General features: G+C 43.8%; 1 protein-coding gene across 3 annotated transcripts in view; it reads right to left on the bottom strand.

Annotated features, from left to right (window-relative positions):
• Positions 1-1,109: 1,109 nt before the first annotated feature.
• CRIPT (CXXC repeat containing interactor of PDZ3 domain) overlaps positions 1,110-22,190 on the bottom strand; it is a 44,698-nt gene continuing 23,617 nt past the window's right edge. For all 3 annotated transcript variants that reach the window (XR_016511904.1, XR_016511905.1, XM_090281248.1), the window contains one exon: positions 1,110-1,386. Coding sequence is in view for 1 of the 3 variants with exons in the window: in XM_090281248.1 (XP_090137374.1) it covers positions 1,376-1,386 (11 nt within the window). In the remaining 2 variants the exon portion in view is untranslated. The remainder of the gene's footprint in view (positions 1,387-22,190) is intronic.

The following is a 22,190-nucleotide window of genomic DNA, read 5'->3' as shown; positions in this document are numbered from 1 at the left end:
CACAGAAGCTGTACAGGTGTCTCAAGATTTGGAGCAAGGAAGAGGTCATATTGTCTCATAGCAGGCAAACTTAAAATGAGCAGCAGAAGTCCATGCCACGTATGGAATCTCTTACTGGCTACTTTCCCCCTAGGTTCCAGCTTCCTGTTTTCACCTGTTCCAGGGCCCTCCATATATTTGCTCCTTTACCTCCAGTATTTATCAATTCTTCCTGCAGAATAATTTAGCCAATTCTTTGTCTCATTTCAGACCATGCCTTTGGAGCATCACCTTTCTATGAAAAAGGGCCTCTAAGGTGTTATATGGATGGGTCAGTGTATCATTTCTCTATGCTGAGGAAAAACTGGAAGTGCTTGCCCTCTTTAGGACATCTCTGTATGGGTCTCACTGGACAAATGAAGAAATGTGACTAGGATGGGATGGGGCTGGGCAACTGATCCAAAGCAGAAGTTGGTTCTGGAAGTGCCAGTGATGGGCAGACAAGCATCCCAGTGCCATGAAAATCTCAGCTTTGATTTCTTACCAGGTCAGGCCTGGGGTTTCCAGTTTGACAGCCATAGTGCAACATTAAAGAATTCAAAAGATAATGCTCAGAAAGCCTCTGGGTGGGCAGACACAGGGTAGGAGGTTTGCTCATGGGCTACAGGGCCCAGCCACTGGCTTTGGGTGTAGGCCAACACTCCGGCCCAGGAATGGGACCAACAGAAGCATAGTTCCCCAGTGCTGGATGGTCATTCAGAGTGGAGTTCCAGCCTCAGAAGGGGACTTAGGTGGTAGGTAGGCAGGATAAATAGCAGATACCAGGGTCAAGGCTCTGGTGAACATCCTTATATGAAGAACTATAACTCAGGGTCAATACACATGACCAGTGGTCACTGAAGAGGCCCTGGTTCTCCAGTTCATTTACCAGCAAGGCTATGAAGAGAGTAAAGTAGGCACTAGGCCTTTGGGAGTGGGCACCTGGCTATGGGAACAGGACCGAATCTGAAATCCACTGGATGATGGGGTGAGTGGGCTGAGCTGAGCTATTTATGCATTGAGCCAGCAGGGCCAGTGATGTTGGACTGGGGGAGGCAGAGGAAGAGAAAACAATATAGAGACTAGTAATCTTCAGCCATAAAGGATAACAAGTTTATTATTAGAATAGCACCTCCCTGGCACTCTGGCCACATGCCAGCCTGAAGTGGTAGGAAGAACACCAGATAAGGAGTCAGGAATCTCTGTTCTAGTCTGGCTTTACCCAGTAACCAGTTGTGGGTCCTTGGATGCGTGCTTTCATTAACTGTTGGGCTTCAATTTCCTCGTCTGTGACAGCAGAAGGTTGGTCCAAATCAGTGGTTCTCAAAGTGTGGTCCTCAGACTGGCAGCATCAGCATCACTTGGTAACTAATGAGAAATGCAAATTCTCAGGCCCCACCCCAGAACTACTGAATCAGAAATTCTGGGAGCAGGACCGAGCAATCTGGGTGTCAGGAAGCCTCCCAGTGATTCTGACGGACAATGAAGCTTGAGAAGCATTGGGCTGAATAGTTTCTAAGTCCCTGCATGTTCAAATGCCTTTGGGTCAGGAGAGAGGAAATCAATCTCTTCCTCTCTCTCTCTCTCTCTCTCTCTCTCTCTCTCTCTCTCACACACACACACACACACACACCCCAAGCCACATATAACTTGGCCGCCAATAAAATACCAGTCTTCTGATCTTGTAGTTAAAAGCCCCAAGAGCAGGCCTTCACTACATGTCCCAGAAACCCAGTCTATGTCCTTTTTCTCCTCAGCCTGTCACTAAAATCAGAGCGTGCCTCCGAAATGGATACATTAGTGTTCCAGTCAGCAGGTGGCAAATTGTATAATAAATTCTTGTCTCTCCTTCCTCCAGCCCAATTAGCCAGAGATAAGACAGGAAGATTTACTCTCTTCCACAAGCAAGGTCACAATCTGGAGTAGTAATAGAAGCCAGTTTCCATCCTGGCTCTCCTGAGGCTGCGGCAGCGGATTGGCTATGAGGCAGGTGAGTCTGCCTGGTAGCAGGGATATAATAGGCAAAGTGGTGCTGGGAGGAGAACCACAAGGGAAGAATAGCTGTGCTAAGCCTGTTGCCTTCTAGTTAAAAAAATTATAGATCTATTTATAACCTGCTTTGCTCCACAAAGGATTTGAGGCGCTACCTTCTTGTTGGAAAACCCCTGATGCCAATACTTGGCACCTGAGACTGTGGTCTCCTTGACCCAGAGCAAGGGGCCAAGTTTGGTTCTCGTGGCCACTGTGGAGGGTGCTCGAGGCAGTCTGTTCCAAAATGCCCCTCTACCTGCTCATCCCTTCCTTCTGCCTGCCCACAACAGAGAAAATGTGGTCACCACGATCCTCTTTCTTTTCGTTTTTAAACCACATGACCTGATTCCTGGCTGTACCTTTTCCCACTCAGAGTAAATAAACAAGATCCACTAGGAAAATGTTTAAAAGCCTAGTGTGAGGAATGGTTGCCAAGGTCTATCCATGAGGGGAATTCTTCAGCTTCCCTCAGTAATCTGTTTCTTATGGGAACATACCAATTGATTGATCACTCATCAGTTGGATACATTTTCTGAGCTAATTTGGGTTAGGAGGGTGGAATTTAAATAAATTAATAATACATTATAAGTGCCTAGAAGAGAGTCAGGTCCATTATAAATGCTTAATAAGTGTCAACCAACCAACCAAACAAACAAACAAACAAAAAACAAACAAAACACTGGTGATGGCCATGGATTTGTACTGGAACCATTTACATTTTCTTTGGGAGAAGACTGTCTGGTTTTATGGGTGCATCTAGGTTTGACTCTCTCTGATACTAGTAGATCCGTCTGAGTCTGAATCCCCAACTCTGGCCTGTTTTCACTTTTCACTTATTCCCTTAGCCTGGAAGAGTGCTCAACAATTCAGTCACTACTAGTTTTTCTCTTTTTCAGAATAAAAAATTCTAGTTCCTAAATAAACTTTCCCAAAGGAGGCTTATGATAGAGGTTTAGTACCTTAATGATGTCCCTTTATGAAGTCCCTTTATGTTTAGTACCTTTATGCTGTTCCTTTATGAGGTCTCTGCTTGTTTTTATTAGCCACTGGGCCACTGGATTAATAAAAACAAGCAGAGACAGCCTTCCATCACTTTCTGACATTGGCTGAGCTTCCCTGTACCAGGTGGACTTGTCCTGGCTCCCAAAGGCCTTGGCTCCTGGACTGCAGATATGCTCGGGTTGCTGGCACCACCTTCCAGCACCTGCTCTGCCCCCAGTGGCCCTCACTGCTCTGCCGTAGATGCTCCTCCCACTCCTGCTGCTCATCACGACACTGCCTGCTGGGCTTCTTTCAGAAACTTGAAAAACAGTTTAAAAAAGTTTTACAGGAAAGATCCAAGAACAAAGAATAGGCAAGACGCTCCTAAAAAGAAAAAAGAGCCTTACCTTACCAGATATCAAGAGATTAATAAGCTATAAAAATTAAAACTGTGTTATCAGTGCAGGTATATACTGATAGACCAATGGAATAGAAGAAGGAATCCAGAAAGAGACCCACCCTTATAAAAATATGACAGAGAAGGCATTAAAGTAGACAAGGGAGATGAGGGTCTATTCAATTAATGGGACTGGAAAATTGGTTTCAAGTAAAATGGGAGAAAATGGATCCCTACTATGTACAAAAAATAGCGTCTGACAATAAAAATTTGAATGTAAAAGGCACAATTTAAAAAATCTTTTAAAAGAAACTTTGTCAACTCAGGGCAGGAAAGTGTAATCTCAAAAAAGTCACAAAAGGCACCTACCATAAAGAAAATGATTAATACATTTTTCCACATTAAAATGTAAACTTTTATACATTAGAATTCACCTTAAAGAAAGCAAAAAGACAATCCAAGTTAGAAAAATATCTGTGACACATATAACTGGTAAAGGATCAGTGTCCAGCTTATATAAAGGACACCAAAGAATCAAAAATAAAAAGAAACACCCCAATAGAAAAATAGACAAAATACACACACAACAGGCATTCACAGAAAGGAAACGCAAATGGACAGTGAACGAGTGAAAACATGCTCAACATTTCATTTGGTCTGCAATGAGATACCTAGTTCATACCAAACAGGTCAGCAAACATTTAAAAGTCTAACAATAATAAACGCTGGACAGAATGTGGAGAAACCAGAACTCTTGTACCTTATCAGTGTGAGTAGAAATGAGTACAGGGATAGGAAAACAATTTAGCATTTCCTGAGAAGGGGCAAGATAGGCACACCCCACAACTCAGCTATTCTACACCCAGATATGTACCCTAGACTATCCCTATCCATATCCACACGTGCGACATGTCCAAGAATGTTTCATGTCGCATGTTCAGAATAACCAACCCCAATGTCCATCAACACTAAATAAAGATGTATATTTTGATATGTTGATTCAATGTAATACTATACAATAGTGAAAATTAACAATTGCTACACACATAAGTATGGATGAATCTCACAAAACAATATTGAGTGAGAAAAGCAAGACAAAAAAAATACATTTATGTAAAAATCAAAACCCAGAAAAACTAAAAATATATTGTCAAAGACACAGGTAAGTATTAGCGCTCTGGCAATAAAGAGAGGGCACACACAAACCGGGGGGTTATGACAGCTTGTTAAAGAGACTCTGGACAAAAATGTGAGTTTAGTTAGGGCATGTGTTCTCCATGAGGGCAGCATCGCCCCCAAGGGGGTGGAAATTGGTTCTTAAGGGGGCAGATAATATTCTTTTCACATACAAAGTACAGAAGAGATGTATAGTACATAAATAGACATGCCATATGCCTGTAGTATTAACATTTCATGTGGGGAAAACAATTAGGGAAAAATTATGGAAGGACTACTTAGTGGGAGGTGATAATGAAAAATAAAAGATTAAGAAACACTAGGTTTGGGAAACCAACAGAGAATGGACAGTGCCCCAAGGCGCATAAAACAGGACACTTTCCCATCCCCAGGCCTGAAGGGGCGATGAGAGGGGAGGAAGGGAGCAGCTGTAGGGAGGAGCTCTGCCTTTGTTAGAGAGAGGATTGCAACCAATTTATGGTGGGTGACTCAGCAGGGAGGGGGCACAGGAGCGAACATCCTGACCTCGTTCTCCTCATCCTCAGGTCCCCTGTCAGTGCCTCACTTTGGTCAAATGCGTCAGGAAGTCAGAGCAAGGGAATCCCTGGGAGGTGGGGAGCGCAGGGCAGGATAGAGAAGATGAGAATGGATCTTGGGGGGGGGGGGTTACTAGAAATTAACCAGCAAATACATGTGGTAAAATTCTAAGGGACAAGGAAGTTATTAGCACACATTTTAGGATTGTGGTTACTTCTGGGGCCAGGAAGGGAGGGGCATATGGAGCTTCAATAATATTGGTAAGATTCTATTACTTAAGTTGGGGGGTTGGATTCACAAGTGCTTATTTTATTCCTCTTTAACAATACATATATTATTTACATTCACATACATATATAATCCATTTCATGTAATAATTTTAGAAAGTTAACATGAAAAAAGTAAAATAAATAACAAGCAATCATTGGGTCTAGAGACAGAAAAGGAGAATTAGAATCTAGGTTTTGCCGCTAACTAGCTGTTTGGGATTCAGCAAATACGTTAGCTTCTTTAAGGAACCCTGTTAGAGGCTGAGGAACCTCAGCCCCACCTACTCCCAGGGATGTTAGGATTGAGTAAAATCATATACAGTGTGTGAAATCATGTGATTCACTAACTGGTGCAAAATAAAAAATTTTCCTCTTCGCTTTTCTACCTATACAATTCTCTGTCCTATTATTTACTCTCCCACAAGTTTCTGTGCTTTAGTCAACCCAATCTCCTCCCTGACCTGGACACTGGCCCTATGTCCAGACATCGGTCCATGCCCTGTGTCCTTCCCTGGTCCCCCACCTCATGTCAATCAGCCTGGCTCAAGCCCTGCCCCTAAGCCCTGCCCCTCCAGGATGGCCTCCCTTTGGCTCCAGCACAGTGTTTTCTTAGACCTTTACTAATTATGGACATTAATAAATATAGGAATTAAGATATTATCATAGAAGTTCTCATCAAACGTAATTGGGACTATTGTTGATCAGTTACTTTAAAAAGTTGGTTAGAGCTGATAAGACAATGAAACATCAGTCTTTAATTGTCTTACTTTAACTTAAAAATACAGATATGGCTTTATTGGCCAGTCTTTTGATAAGAAGCCTAGGTTTTTCATTTAAGAATGAGTTGCTCATAATCTTTTTGCATCATTCCAGTTTCTCTAAGGTGGAGCAAAAACACAGTCACTTGAGAAGCCCAAGGTCACAGAGCCTGCAATAGACTTGGTACTAGATGCCTGTGTCTTCCTCAGCGCAGTGCCGAGCGGAGGAGTGTTCTGTAAATTTAGTTGAACTGCACAGAGCAGCTTGGATGGGTGCCTGAGGAGGGCTGGGATGGGAACAAAGAGGATAGGCTGGGAGATGCAGGAGGGTGCCAAAGAAAACTTGACTGAAATGATTATAGCACTGCCTCTGGTCACCCCCAGATTAAGTGCTGGGCACAGGGACACACACACACACACACACACACACACACACACACACAAAGCTTCAACGACTGTCTTATACCTAGTTGCTCATTCTGGGACTTAACGCTTTTTTGGTATGTGTGTGTTGGAGGGTGGGCTTGGGAGGCTGGGAAGGAGACAGGAGAGAGGGACATGGATAGTTAGAGGGGCAGGAGTGGCTTCCCTCCTAAACTCAGCTTCGCTGGCATCTTTGTCTGATCTGTGCTCCGAGATCAGAATCTAGTCCACAGCTATTTAAAAGTTCTTGCCTTGCCTCTGGAATGCTGGCAAGCTCTAGTGGAATTTAGGGTTCATAAGTACAGTTTCCTAGGGCTGTTGATGTTTCATATGAGAGGCTTAGCAAATCCCAAAGAGATAGTCAGTATACATACATATATACAGATATATGTGTATGTATACATATACGTGCATGTGTATGTGCATGTGTATGTGTGTGATCCTCCCTCCTCTCCTAAGCCAGGTATGTACAGATTGCACAGGGAGTCAGGAAGTGGCCTTCCAGTTCATGGCTCTTGGAATTTCAAGGTGCACACGCTGGTCTAGATTTTTAAAAAATATTTTTAAAAATAATTTATTTGTTTGTTTGTTTGTTTATTTGTAGAGAGAGAGGAAAGGAGAAAGAGACGGAGAGAAACATCAATGTGTGGTTGCCTCTCACTCGCGCTCCCAACTGGGGACCTGACGTGCAACCTAGTCATGTGCCGTGACTGGGAGCTGGTCTAGATTTTGTTATTTCTCATAACTATGGTCTTATTTCCCCCACATGAGCAGTGCTCTCCCAAGGTGCAGGGGAGGCCATGTGGGTCTGGTCTGTTTGTCATGGCTGGGCCTGCCCAGGGATAAAGCATGGTGGGCAGTGGCCCTCCCTGCAGAGCTGGAGCCAGCAGTGAGGGAGCACACAGGCTGCAGAGGGAAGGAGGGCAGGGTCACAGCATGCTGGCTGCAGTTGCTGGGGCAGAAGGTGTGGAGGAGTAGTGAAGCAGAAATCTAGGTGATGTAGAAACCCTTCAGCGCTGACTAGGTTTTCCCATCTTCCTGATTTAGGGGAGTTAGAGCATGGCTGGCTGTGTAACTGTTGCCTGCTGGGAAAAGGAGGGAAATCCTCATGGGCTCCTGATTAATACTCCGTGAGTACTATTCACTTATCTCCTGTTAGTATGAGTTAGGTCCTTGAGAGATCTGGGCTGAGCAGAAGGAAGTCCTTCTTTGAGAACAAAGGTAATTAATGACTGGGTCAGAAGCTCTTAGATGGCAGATCCCTGATTTTATAGATGTTCAAACTCTAGTCCAGAGAAATTCATTGACTTGCCCCAGGTCACACAGCTCATTTGACAGCACATTTCATGAGTTCTATCTTTTATTTTAAGGATTGAATCATCCAGGAAATGTTCATTAGTTTTTATACAAAATGAAAACAAATTAGCAACTGGCTTCTCTGTTTACCAATCCTGGTACTGTTGCTGGTGGAAATGGGGTCCTTCCAGAGTCACAAAGAAAGCATTTCTGGGACCCACATGTGGGAGGATGAGGTGTAGTGGTAAGATTTATTGGGGTAGAAATGAAAGACTGCCCCCAGGTGTCTGGTGTCTCATCTCCCTCCATCCTGCTGTGGACAAAGTCCAGCCTTGTCTTCTCAAGCCCAGAAGAAGGGCCAGGGTCCAGAAATTCTGTGCCACCAGATCAGTCCAAGTCAAAGCTGAGTCTGGTTCAGCTTCTGCCCCCATCCGGTTAGCTTAGTTTTTATTCTCCCTGCGGGGCCTGCTAGGTCTGTAAGGCTGCTACAGAGGGAGAACTCGGGAACAAATGAGGAGAGAGAGAGAGGCTTTTGTTAAGCTTTGATTATATTATCTTGGGCTTTCAAACTGACCAGTCTCTTTCCCAGTCCTTCCTGGGCTTGTGCTTGGCCCTCTCCCTAATCAACCAGTCTTTCTCTCAGATTAGACACTTCCTCTTTCTGGTCACCCTCTTCACTCCTATCCCACATGCCTCAGCAGAGGAATTTCCCTTGCTCTTCCCCTACCCAGCCGCCGCCATTATCCTGCTAGGGGGCCAGTTGTACCCTGGGGAGATTGACCCTGGGGAGACTGACAGCTGGTCATTCCTCCCTGCATGGGTGGGACAGAGGGTTGTCAATCCCATTGGCTTGGCGGGGCAATGCAGCTATCTCCTGGAGTGTGTGAAGCTGTAGCTTCCAACCTAATTAAGTTTATATACTTTTGCTCCTTTCTCTTTTATCTAGCTACCTATGCTACAGTACTTTGTGCAAGTTATTTACTCTCTGTTTCTTCCTGTGTAAAATGGGATAAACAACATCCCCTGAGCCCACTGGGAGGCTGGATCAGCAATGTGTGTGAGGCATCGATCTCGAGCACGCCAAGGGCTCAATCAATCGAGGTCCCTTTTTCTTCCCTTAGAATGGTTTTTTCCTCCCTGCCCTTTACACTCACAAATAAGCAAAAATAAAATAAGTTCACACCTTATTTCATTAGTAGGTTCACCTCAAGTTTATGTTGTAATAAAATGTACATAGACATGTCCTAGCCAGCCCAGATAACTCAGTGGCATTGTGACAGGCATTGTGGGAAGGACACAGGGAACAAGGGCTGAGGGGTGGGGTGGGTGTGGATTTAATGAGGAGGAAAGGCCTCCAGATGGAAGGTCAGAAGAGGCTCTCATCACAGTTAGAAAAAATAAGTGCTACAGGAAGAGAGGCCTCAGAGAGGGAAGAGAGGATGACAGTGACCGCAGGAGATGACTAACGATGCTCCCTTCCCTGGTGAGTACTCAGAACACCATCCGTGGGAGTTGGATTGAGCAAGAAGGCCAGTGATGCCTCCGGAGCAGCCCACATATCCCAGGAGGGCAGCAAGCAGGTCACTCGGTATCAGTCCCCGGGCCAGGAATGGGAGCGTCAGAAAGGTGAGGGCTGCCTGGGATGGAGGCCAAGGAGAGACATCTCCCTCCTCTGCAGCACCGTGAGCTGAGGAAGGACATGGCCACCAGGTCGGTCCTAGGCGGCATGGGCAGGGAGGGGTTTGCCAGCTTTGTATCCCGGCCACCAAATTAGTGATTCTAAAAACTGTTTTTATGTGCTATGCTTCTTTTTCAAGCTCCTCTGTCCTAGAGGCTTGGCAATGGAAAGCAGGCTGCTTGGTTTGTATAATAGTTATTTTCACATACGGCATATATTAAAACAAAAATGTCATATAAATATCAATCTGATCTTTTCGTAACAGCAACAGGAAGCACAAAGATTTCATTATCATGCTATGTCCTATAGTATCTGTAGAATAAAACAGAACATTCATGGTAAAGTGTTACCAAAATGTAAGACTGGGCTGAAGAATCACTTGGAGCAGAAAGGCACACCCGAATGTACAATGTGGGTGAATCACCCTTCAAGCCTGATTGAAGCCCAATTCCAGTCTCTTTTTGGAAGCTGTCTTAGCAGAACCTTGGAGAAACATGATGACCCTCAGCTGAGGTTCTCCAGAAAACATCAATTTGTGGGAGGCAATTCAATGGCCTTTGACCACCAAGGTCCTCAAGTCCTCATTTTCTCCCTCAGAAACCTCCCCTTTCCCATTACAGGGGCAACTCCTCACGCTCCGTTTTCCCACGTGGTGACTCCGCTCTGCAGCATCCCACCCCCAAACCAAGACCCGAGAAACAGGGTTGAAATGCCAGGCACCTAGGTTGCTGCAGCCACCATCCAAACCCTCCCACAGACAAAGGTCCCCAAGGCACTGGCCCACGGCACGTGTAGCACCCACTCAAGGGGGAGAAATGGGATTTGCTGATACTGAATGCCGATGACTTAAGGAGGGCAGTACCCAGGGGAAAAATTGAAATGAACAAGTCAAGTACCTTTCAGTCCAGCCATCTATCCAAAAGGTCTTAGGAGAGATGGAGAATCCATTGGGGGGCAAAGCAGTGCAGCCTGAAATGATTACTGAGCCCAAGAGCACAGCTCCAGCCACTTGAGAGAGGAGGAAAGGGGTTGTGTTCATTCAGCATTCAACGTTTACTGCTCTTGTCACTTGCCCTGGAGAAGCGTTCTTGTTCTCTTCCTGCTCCTAATTACAACTCTTACTAGGTTTCTAAAATGTAGCTTAATGCCCCCTCTGATGAAAAACTTGGGGTGAATTCCTAGGGCTTGGCCAGGAGCCTAGGGCTATCTGTGAGGTTCCTTGCCACCTCTCTTACCAGCGAGATTCCACTCACCTCGCTCACCTCTGGCCAGTTCTCTTTGCCCTCAGGGTTCCTCTGCCTAGGGCACACAGAGTGACATGTCTTTTCTGGAATCAAAGGGCACCATCAGAAAGAGAGTGGAGAAGGGAGAAGGGAGAGGGCTGAGTTTAGGGAGTCAAAGGTGAGAGTCTCAGTGGATGAAACCAGAGAGATAATGCCAGGGCAGCAGTGATTTTGAGCTGGCAAGCCAGAGGGCAGTCATGGTAGAAATGTGGAACATGAGCTGGAACCCGACCATGCCCAGCTTTCTACAGCAGGAGGCAAGAGCAGGCAGCACTCAGAGGCCATTCCAGCCACTGCAGCCCCAGGCCCAGTGTGGGCCTCTCAGGTTCCTCAACTTTCCTATCTGGGGCTTCTGAGAACTTCTTCCCAGCGGCAAGGGTTTGGTTATTGTCTGTTAGTTCTGAAAAGAAAAGTCTGGAGTCTTGGGACCAACTGTCAACCCTTAAAGTCCTCTTCACCATTTCTCCCCAAAGGCTTACAAGGCCTCTCCTGCAAATAGGATCTTTAGGCCTGTCCTCCTGTTTTTAAATTCAGGCTATTTTGTATACACTGGGCTTTACTGCTTTGCTCTTTTGGCCATTTCCTTAAATTGCCAGTTGTATTTTTGATAACTATAGCAAATGATATATGTATTATTCCAATTGAGTAAGGTACTTTGTGTTTAAGTATCCAGCATTTACTATGTCTAGACTATTTTCTAAGGGCTTTATTAGATCATCTCATCTAATGCACATAACAACCCTATGAGGTAGATATCATAATTTATATTCCCACTTTTCTAGGGGAGCTAAGGAAGAGAGAGATCGACAAACTTGCCCAAACTTCTGGCTTCTTGAGAGAGTCGAGCAAGTTATAACCTCTCTGTGCCTCATCTGTAAATGGGATGGATAATAAAAATACTGGTGAGATTGCTATGAGAACTGAGTGAGCTGATATGTGTCAAGTGCTCAGAACAGTGCCTGGCCTATGTGTGTTTGCTAAATAATAAATGAACATCTAAATGGCAGAGCTGGATGTAACCCAAGCGCTTTGATTCCAGGGCATCCATTCATAACCACTCTCCATTTCCTTGTTGATTGTGCTCTGTTCTGTTTCTTCTAAAAGCTTTGGCAGAGCCTTTGACTTCCACTTTAAAAAGGCAAGGAAAGGCAAGGAAACAGCTCTAGAAGGTGATCGGTTCATGGCGACACACAAGTTTCTCTTTCTGAGAATTACAGGGTGACACTTTATGCATTCCTCTAGGCCAGGCACTGCTCTGAGAACTTTACATATTTAATTCACATAGCTCACATGCGGTCCTAGGAGGCAGGTATTGTTATCCCACGTTCCAGATGAGGAAACGAAGGCACAGACCAGCCTGACTCTGCTCTCCTGTGTCCTCTACCCAAGCTCTCCCTCGGTTCTTAGAGCAGAGCTCTAGGACAGTCATCCAGGGACTCAGCAGGAAGGTGTCTTATATTGTCCTACCTTTTCTATCTTGGTCTATGACCAAGCCCCAACCTAGATCTCAGGTTTCAAAAACTGTGGCAGCCTAACTTCCATGGGTGCATCAGTACCCCCCTAGTCTGACTCATTTATAGGGTATCCAATCATCATGGTTTGCCCAGGAATGTCCCAGTTTTAGAGCTGAAAGTCCTGTGTTATGGGAAATCTCTCAGCCCTGAGCAAACCAGGACAGTTGGTCACCCTACTCACTGCACAAGCCTGCAGCCATTTTCTGACCCAGGAACGTTTTGTTCTTGGTGCTTGGCCATCCTTATGTCTTCTCGTAGAGCTCCACAGAATAACCTCTCTTCTCCAAATGATCCCTCAAATCACTTGAATTTAGCAACAACTGCATCACATTTTATTTCATTTTATTTATTTTTATTGTAGACACTATTGCAGATATCCCTATCCCCCTCCTTTGCCTGTGGACCAGCCCCCACCCCCCTTCCCTCTGGCCATCACCACACTGCTGTCTCTGTCTAAAGGTTATGCATACATGTTCTTTGGCTAATCTGCACCACATTTTAAATCACAAGAGCATAATGAACATGATTAGGGAAACTTACTTTTCTGATGGAGGGGATCTCTCGGGTTTACTTTTCTAACACACACTGATGGCGCATAACTAGCCGAGTCAGCAGTTTCCTCTCTGCCCTTCACGGATGACCCACAAAGCTATTATTTTCCCTTCACAGTTTCATTCTCCCCAAACACACCTCCTAATGCTTTCCTTTCAGCCAAATGCAAGCAGCAGAATAGAGATCTAGGCTTGGCACTGGGGAGACAGCATGAGTGAAATAAAGAACATAGACTTTGAAGGCAGAAAGATGTGGGTGTGAGTGTATCCAGTCTCTGACATGTCATTTTGTGTAAGTTACTTAACCTCTCTGAATACTGTCTGTAAAAGGATCTTCTGAGGCCAGTGATGATGTATGCACAATGACTTACACAGAGGGGGATGTGATAGATACTAAATGATTGATGAAAGAGGCCACAGTTTAAGAATGAAGTGCCCAATGGACTGGCAGGACCATGATCCTAAATGGGAAGTGGTGTTTCCAGAGAGATGCTGCTGGGTGGCTGATACCAGTCTGATATGGTCTCTTAGCCAACTTCTCCTCTTATTTCAATGTCACTTCCCGAGGGAAGTCTTATTGCAATACAAACTCACTAGATCCTGTACTCCTTCTTCATACTGCTTTTCAGAAACTGAATTCAAAATTTACTTGAGAAATTATTTAATCTGTCCTTCCTGCCTGTCCATAAACTCCCTAATGGCAGGGACCACGTCTATTTTGTTCACTGTTCCAGCTTCAGCAGCCAAATTAGTGCCCTACATGCAGCAGGCATTCAGTAAATGCTTGTTGAAATCAATCAATCAATCAATCAATCAAAGGACCATCATAGGTGTGTGTTGCTGGGGAAGACTATTCTGTAAGGAAGCTCAGACAGTGGTGCACCACTAGATAAAGCTAATGCCTTGCAGGTAAACCACCCAGCTGGCTTCTCAAACGGACTAAATCACCAATGTGAAGTGATTCTGCCGATGTTCTAACATCTCTCTTAGTGAGCACCTTGGTTGGAACTTTTCAGTGCATTTACTACATTTTCTATAGTTCTTACAACCACAGGAGAAACTATTCCATTTTACAGACGAAGAAATAAATTCCTAGTAATTTTATGTAACTTCTCTAAAGAATACATAGCTTGTAGACAGTGTATATGGCTCTGAACCTGGGTCTGCTGGCCTCCAAGCCTGTGTTCTTTCCAGTATACCCTAGTGCTTCCACTTTTGGTGTCTAATGCAACCAATAAACATACTTCTTGCTGTGACAGGTCCCTTCACCCACCTGCTTCCACAGCTGAGTGTTGTTGCTTTTCTTTCAATTTTATTCTGTATTGGTTTCAGGGGTACAGCTTACTGGTTAGACAATTATACACTCTACATAGTGTTCCCCTTGATTATCACATACCCAACCAGGACTCTCCACACAGTCACGGATTTCTAAAATGTCAACTTACACAAGAGGCAAAATTAGAGCAGAACAGACTTAATGGCTCTTAGCCCAGGCATTTTAGTCTTGGGCTCATTGATGAGCTAGGTTGTAGCAGTCTGAGGAGGATGTAATCTTAAATTCATCAATCAACCAATAGTTCTTCATTTAGCACCTGTGTTGCTCATGTAGGGCTGAGCAGACATAGATGGGCTTACAGTGTGGTTGGGGATATAAGACACACGGGACACTGCAATCCACAGCAGTGTCTATGTGCCTCGTGAATTACATATATAAATATAAGAGTGCTAGGACTTCAGAGGCCAGGAAGATTCTGACCGGGATGGTTGTTAATCTGAAAATCAGGGTTGACCTTCACAGAAAACACACTTAGGGAGATGACAGGTAACCTAGTACCTTTCCACTAAAGGTGTGGACCAAGTATCAGTGGCATGAACACCACCTGACAGATTGTTAGACATGCAGAATCTTAGGTCTCCTCTCAGACATTCTAAACCAGAATCTGCATTTAAACAAGACCCCCAGGTGATTCACATACAGGAAAGACTTTTGGAGACTAAGTACTTGTATTCATATGTCCCTTAAAATAAAATAATACTCTAAGTAAAACATTCTTTAATTTCACTGTTTAGTTATAACTTTGGATTTTGATTTGGTTTTAAAAGGATGGTACTAAGTACTCTAAGTTTCTGCCATTTCTTTCTACAAGAACCTATGGAGATTCTTAAGAGTTAAATTTTCTGTGCTCTGGAAGGAAAGCTCTTATCCAAAGCAACTTTGCATATATTTATGCAATGGAAATTATTCTTCCAGAAACTAGGCCTTGAAAAATAGTATGTTTGAATCATTAAAGTAAGTTTGCCATATGTTCAATATGATTTTGGTCTATTGTAATTCTTTGCCAACTACTCATCTACATATAGTTTATGATGGAACCATGATCAAGTCTTCTAAGATCACTTCCTGCCTCCCCACACTGTTCTTCCCATCATTCTAAATAAATGAAAGTTTGAATTAGAAATCCATGAATATTAGGGTGGAGAAGTTATATACTTAGATACCGGCATATCGATAAAACTTGATTTAACATCTCAATAAGAAGTGATGGTGGACTTCAGCCAAGATGAAGGCATAGGAAGACATGCTGTGTCTTTCTCCACAGCTAAGAAGAACTACAACTACCTCAAAACTGGAGACAATCAGAAGTCCCAGAAAATCAAGCTGCATGGAAGTCCAACAAACAAAGATATAAAGAAGAAATACTCATCCAGACAGGAAGGGGGGGTGGCGTTGGGGCAGAGAGGACGTGGTGTGGTGGTGGTGGCAGTGGCAGCAGCAGCAATAGTAGATTCGGCTAGCCGGAAGAAGGCATAGTCACACATTAAGAAAAGTAGGGAGGGACACCTGGGGAGCACTCCCAGCACCACACCAGACCACGCAGCTCATGGTTCCAGCACTGGGGATAATAAAGCCTCATTGCTTCTAACTGTGAAAACCAGTGGGGGTTGGGATGGAGGAAGAAACTCCCGGTCTCTCAGCAGAGTCTATTTGTTTAGAGGGCCCCCACAGTCTTAAAATGTGCCCAAACTCACCCGCTCTGGGAACCACAGCCAGGGCAACAGGTAGACAGGCGCCAGTCTATGGGAAGTGGGAGAAGTGCCTGGAGAAGGGGCAAGTGCCGAGCAAGTGGGATTGTTCCCTCTCAGACCCCTCCCCGATATACAGTGTCATAAGGTGGTGAAACAGGTCGCCCCATACTGAAAAACACCTAAGGCTACACCCCTTGCAATGTAACAGGTGTGACAGCTCTACCTAAGACACAGAGGCAAAAACAGGAACCTGTCAAGTTGAGGAGACAGAGAAGTATGGCCCAAAAGAAGGATCAGATCAAGGTTCTAGCAGGAGAACTAAGCGATGAGGACATAGCCAACCTAACAGATGCAGAGTTCAAAATCCTGGTGATAAAGATGTTCACAGTCTTGACAGATATGCTCGTGTATGGCAAATGCAGAAGGGAAGAAGGGACGGCTATGCTAAGTGAAACAAAGGAAAATCCACATGAAACCAATGGCGAAGAGAAGGGAACGGGGGTTCCAATCAATGATTTGGAACATAAGGAAGAAATAAACAGTCAGCCAGCACAGAATGAAGAAACAAGGATTGAAAAAAATGAGGAGAGGCTTAGGAAATTCTGGGACAACTTTAAATGTGCTAACATCTGAAGGAGAAGAGGGTGAGCAAGAAATTAAAAACTTACATGAAAAAATAATGAAGGAAAACTCCCCAAATTTGGCAAAGGAAATAGACATATAAGTTCAGGAAGCACAGAGAGTCCCAAACAAGCTAGACCAAAAGAGGACCCACCAAGACACATCATAATTAAAATGCCAAAGGTTCAAGATAAAGAGAGAATCTTAAAAGCAGTAAGAAAAAAGAAGTTACCTACGAAGGGGTTCCCATAAGACTATCAACTGATTTCTCAAAAGAAACTGTAGGCAAGAAGGGACTGGCAACAAGTATTCAAAACGATGAGAAACAAGGACCTACAACCAAGATTACTCTATCCAGCAAAGGTATCATTTAGAATGGAAGGACAGATTAAGTGCTTCCCAGACAAGGTAAAGCTAAAGGCGTTCATCATCACCAAGCCCTTATTATATGAAATGTTAAAGGGATTTATTTAAGAGGTCACTGCTTGATGTTATATATCATGCTGTCTGTAAGAAAAAGAGGATTAAAACTATGAACATTAAAATGACAACAGACTCACAACTATCAACAATAGAAGCTAAATAAAAATAAAAACAAAAGCAAACTAAGCAAACAACTGGAATAGGGACAGAATCATAGGTATGGGGATCATTTGGAGGATTATCAGCTGGGAGGGGGAAGAGGGAGAAATGGGGCAATGGTGCAGGGATTAAGAAGCATAATTGGTTGGTACAAAATAGACAGGACAAGTTAAGAATAACATAGGAAAGGGTGAAGCCAAAGAACTTATATGCATGACCCATACACATGAACTAAGGGGGGTAGGATTGTTGGAGGGAAGGGGTGTACTGGGAAGAGGGGAGCAAAGAGAAAAGAGATTGGGACAACTATAACAGCATAATCAATAAAATATACTTAATAAAATAAAATAAAGTGATGGTGGTTCTATGTCTAATGGTGTTCCCATCTCTCTTATCCACTCACAGAAGTTGAGTCCATTTAGAAAGGCGGCATGGTAAAAAGAAAAGAGCACTCACTAGAAAATTAAGTGAGGAAACATGGGCTCAGTCTGACACATGGTAACTGTGTGGGATCGCTTCTGCGAATCTCAGTTCTTCAGCTATAAACCTGGGAGTTGGAAGTATTCATTGCTAAGGTTCCTTCCTGGTCTAGCATTATCTGAGTCTAGTTAACCAGGAGTTAGAGCATGGGTAGTTTGTCATTAAACACAGATGACATACTCCCAAGCATAAATGGCCCACACTATCCTTACCTATGTAAAACTTGAGAAGGCTGGTTTTCATAACAATTTACTTTCATGAAGTCATTTATAAATTCAATTCTGTAAAGTGACAATGTTACGCTGGCACCTGGAAAACTCTTAACACTTCCTTTGCTTCCATTCTTGTTCCAGGCTATGGTGCCAAGAGTTGTCCTAATCTGGAGAGGCAGTCAGAGTTCTCAAGCTGCCTGTGGGTCTGGGAGAACAGAAGGTGCTGACAGGGGTGGGAGTGAAGGCAGGCCTCCTTTCCGTTTACTTACTCTGCAGCCGCCCTGCACAAACTTCAGCAAATATTTTGTGATGTTGCAAGGTGTTACGCGAAGTGAAAAGCAAGCTGTGATTCAGCTGGTATGAAGACTTTGCAAACAAACAAAAAAAGAGTGATCTGTTTTGCAGCAAACTATTATTTCTGCCAGAGCCCACAGATTGGAATCCAGAAAGGAATATTTATGTAAGACATTGCTATCAAACATATTGAATTCTCCAACTAAGACTAATTTCAAATGAAATGGCCCAGCAGCTCATAACTTGTGGACATCCGGCCCCTGGGAGCTGTGTACCTCAAGTGATCTGCAAACCCATGTGCATGTTCTGACCATAGACTGGATGAAAAGCGGGCTCATTCATATGCATTACTTCTCAAATATGCAAAAATGTTGTGATGAATAGAAGAAATTAACTTACAATGCTACCGAATATATCTTAGCTGTTTGTTATGTACTTTCTTAATCAACTGATACTAAAAGTAGAGTTAATATCATGCTTAAGTTTAAGAAAAAAAATTTTTTTTTTGATGTCCAAACAGCGTTCACACTTGTTATCATTTGACTTTGTTCTTAGCTTAGGGAATACGGATACCTTCCCATCAGGAGAGAAGCTTTCCCTCTAGTTATTGGCTCCACTTTCACGGCATATGTTGGATAGTATATCACTATTTGGTTTCTAGAACCTTAAAACCAGTTAGGAAGAAATTTAAGTGGCTAGTTGTGTACTGGTCCTCTGTGGGAAAGTCATCCTGGAACAGTAGCTATAAGCAGTGGATACATTTCTTAGTCCACAAATTTATATAAAGAAACATAACCTAATTTTAATTTCAAGCTTCCATTTCTTTGCATTGTCAGAAACTTGATCTCAGAGGGAGGGGCTAATGAGGTGCCAAGGTGTGTAGTAGGGGGAGGGGATGTGGAGGGAGTGAAGAATCTGGTCCTCAAGGGTATCCTTCCACACTGGTATTTATGGGCCCATCCCTCACCTTGTTTGCATGACTTCTTTGTGTCCAGGAGCAGCCTCCATTTCTCCCGTGTCCTCTTGGGCAGAGGGGACCTGCTTCCGTATCTCATTGGGACATGGAAAACTTTGCAAGCCTTCTAAGGCCGCTTCAGTGGGGACATAACCACGCACCCTTTTCTTCTCTGAGGTCTTGCAACCTTCCTGGAGCTCTTCTGAGGATGCAAGAAACATGTCCTCTCTCCTTCTAGACTCCACAAACACACCTGGGATTGTGCTACCTTCCCAGGGTGAGCCTGTGGAGTAGCGCACCGGACTAGCAACATCTGTGCCCTGGTATTTTCCCGTGAATTTACTTCACTTTCCCCCTCCCCAGGAACAGGGAACTTTCCCTACTCTAATAATCTTTTCTCCCAAACATTTTGTCTACGCTGCTAATTTTTCCTTCTTCTCCTCCTCCATCTCTCCCTCCTCCTCCTCCTCCTTTCTCCTAAGAGCAGCTTCTGAAACAAAAAGCCAGCAAAACACTCTTATTCCTCTGTCCATTGCTATCATATCCCTCCTCTGAGACAAGATGCACAGAACAGGCTAGTGCCTGAATGAGTTGAAGGAAGGAGGAGGGTAAACATGGGACAAAAATCAGTTGATATTATATATAATTCATATACAAGTTAACATAGATTTTGTAACTGCAAAAGAGGAACTCAACCCAAAACGAAATCAGACACTGAGCAAAAAGTGAACTTGTATAGAATGATTAAAATAAGACCCACGTGCCCCCGCCCCCCAGGACTGGTACAGTTTTCCTATACACTCACCACATTTTCCACAGTGTGGCATCTGGAGCTAAGTGACTTTTAGAACAACGCCGGAATAAAGGTGTCTTTTCCAAGGACTGGATGAGTGATGAAATCTCCATCCATGGTACATGGAGGCTCTTCAGCAGTTAGACCGGAATGTTGAGAGAGGAAGGGTGGGACAAGAAGGGGAGGCAGCTGCATACTGCCAGACACCCCCTTGAGGCTCTCCTCTCACCAGGTCCTCTCTGGAACTTCCCTGTCCCTGGAGCTGTTGAAAAGTCACCTGTCTCCACCTCCAAAGTTTCTGCGCCCCCTTCCCCACACCCACCCTTAGCAGATCTAAAGTCCCCTCATTGGTTCACTTATTCCTTTATTCAAAACCATTGATTTCTATGTGGAGCTATATACTGGGGCATGAGTAACCCTGTTTTGGTCTTAGTGAAGTTTTAGAGTCTTGTTGAACAAAAAAAGACATGGTCCCTGGATTCAAGGATGTTACAGTTCAGGTGGAGGAGGGAGGAGCCCATGCAAAGACAGTGATAATGACGAACGAGCAGAGTGCACTGGGACACTGAGGCAGGACACCTAGCTAAGCCTTGAGGTGTCAGAGAAGGCCTCCTGGGTAGGACAAAAAGGAGCAGACGGAATCTGAGAGAAGAAATACCAGGACTCTGGGGCAGGACCAGCTCTGATAGGCCAGGCAGGCTACAGGCTAGATACCTCTAAAGTGGCAGAGGGATCAGGGAGCAGCTGATCTGGCTCTGAACCAGCTCCAAATTTCCAGTAGCAATGATGGCTATATATTTCAAACTTGGTAATTATGAACACACATTTTTCTCAAGGAACTGACTGTTGTATGTCTAGGCAAGAAGTTTCTATGTCTATGTTTCTCAACTTGTGCTATTTGAATAGGAAGTCTAGGGAGGAACAGGAGTGGAGGGTCCTTCACAATGCAAAAACCCCAAAGTCTCTCCCCCTTGCCTGTTGAAGAGAGAATGACAGCTGACTTAAAAGATCCTATATTTCAAGAAAAGAAGAGTTTTTTTGGCAAAACTTCACAGGAGACACCAGAGTGCTAAATTAGAGCTTTTGCAAACAATGTATTCTTATCATTAAACTCTTGGTGAAAGCTCCCAATGGGCTGCTTTAACGGAGTATGCTCCCCTAGTATAGGGTGAGCTCCTTGAAAACACAAGTTTGTTGCAAATGATCCACAAAAAAACAAAATTAACATTTATTTTAGTTTTAAAAAAAGATAGTACAAGAAAGTAGGAGGCTATTTGGCCCACTAAATCATGAAGTAGGATTATGTTTCTCCCGCTGCGAAGAGTGAAAATTGATATCCTATTTGGGGAGCCTCAACCACATCGCTGAAAGGCCAACTACACAATGTGGAAACAAATCAAAGGTGCATTTGGATAAAGGCCCCAACATTTGAGATCACACAGGATATAAATTACATACTATTATTCTTGAGTGAATATATCAAGAAGGTATAATCCTTGGGTAGATAAGCAGAACAAACTAAAGGCATTTGGGTTAAACTGTAAACAATCATCTAGATGAAATTACTTAATGGTTTAGTTATCAATATAGAATAATACATGCTTTAGCTTGAGCCAGTGAGACAGTCTTTAGAGATGTCTTGCCTGACTTCTTGCCCTAAATTTAGTCCACTAAGTGATTAAGGAATTAAGAACCAATAAAAATAGCCTGGGAAAACATTGTACCACTGCTGTGCAGCCACTACCTTTTATATCAACCCAAGGATTTTCCAAAAATGCTGATCATTCCTAGATATCTAGAACATGGGTCAGCAAACTTTTTCTTAAAGGGCCAGGTGGTATATATTGCAGGCTTTGCAACTCTGACATTATACACAAAAGCAACCACAGACAATCTGTTAATGAATGGCCATGGCTGTGTCTTAAAATACTTTATACAAAAATAGGTGACTGGTCTCTGGGCCATTGTTTTCTGCCCCTGAAGAAATTGCATAGATGTAGAAAAATGATAAATTCTTTAGGAAACCTTTTGAGTTCCTTGGAGCTGCACAGGAGACCAATTTCCATGGGGTTGTGGGGTGAAGGTACACTGGTCCATTGGCAAACAAACTGCCCTTTATCTTTAAATTACATGGAGAGAGGCCGGGAGAAGACTGCCTGGTGCTGTCAAAGAGGCCAGATGACTCACAGGCCGAATTCAGGGGGAGTTGTTAGGCTGAGGTACAACCTATGATACTAACATAGATGGAATAAGTCCACTGTGCCAATCTCATAGACTGGACATGTTTACCTCTCCCTCGCAGTGGCTCCATATT

Source organism: Furipterus horrens, unplaced genomic scaffold, assembly GCF_987537825.1.
Source record: "Furipterus horrens unplaced genomic scaffold, mFurHor1.1.pri manual_scaffold_6, whole genome shotgun sequence".
Taxonomy (NCBI): Eukaryota; Metazoa; Chordata; class Mammalia; order Chiroptera; family Furipteridae; genus Furipterus; species Furipterus horrens.
This window is presented reverse-complemented; position numbering and strand designations above follow the sequence as displayed.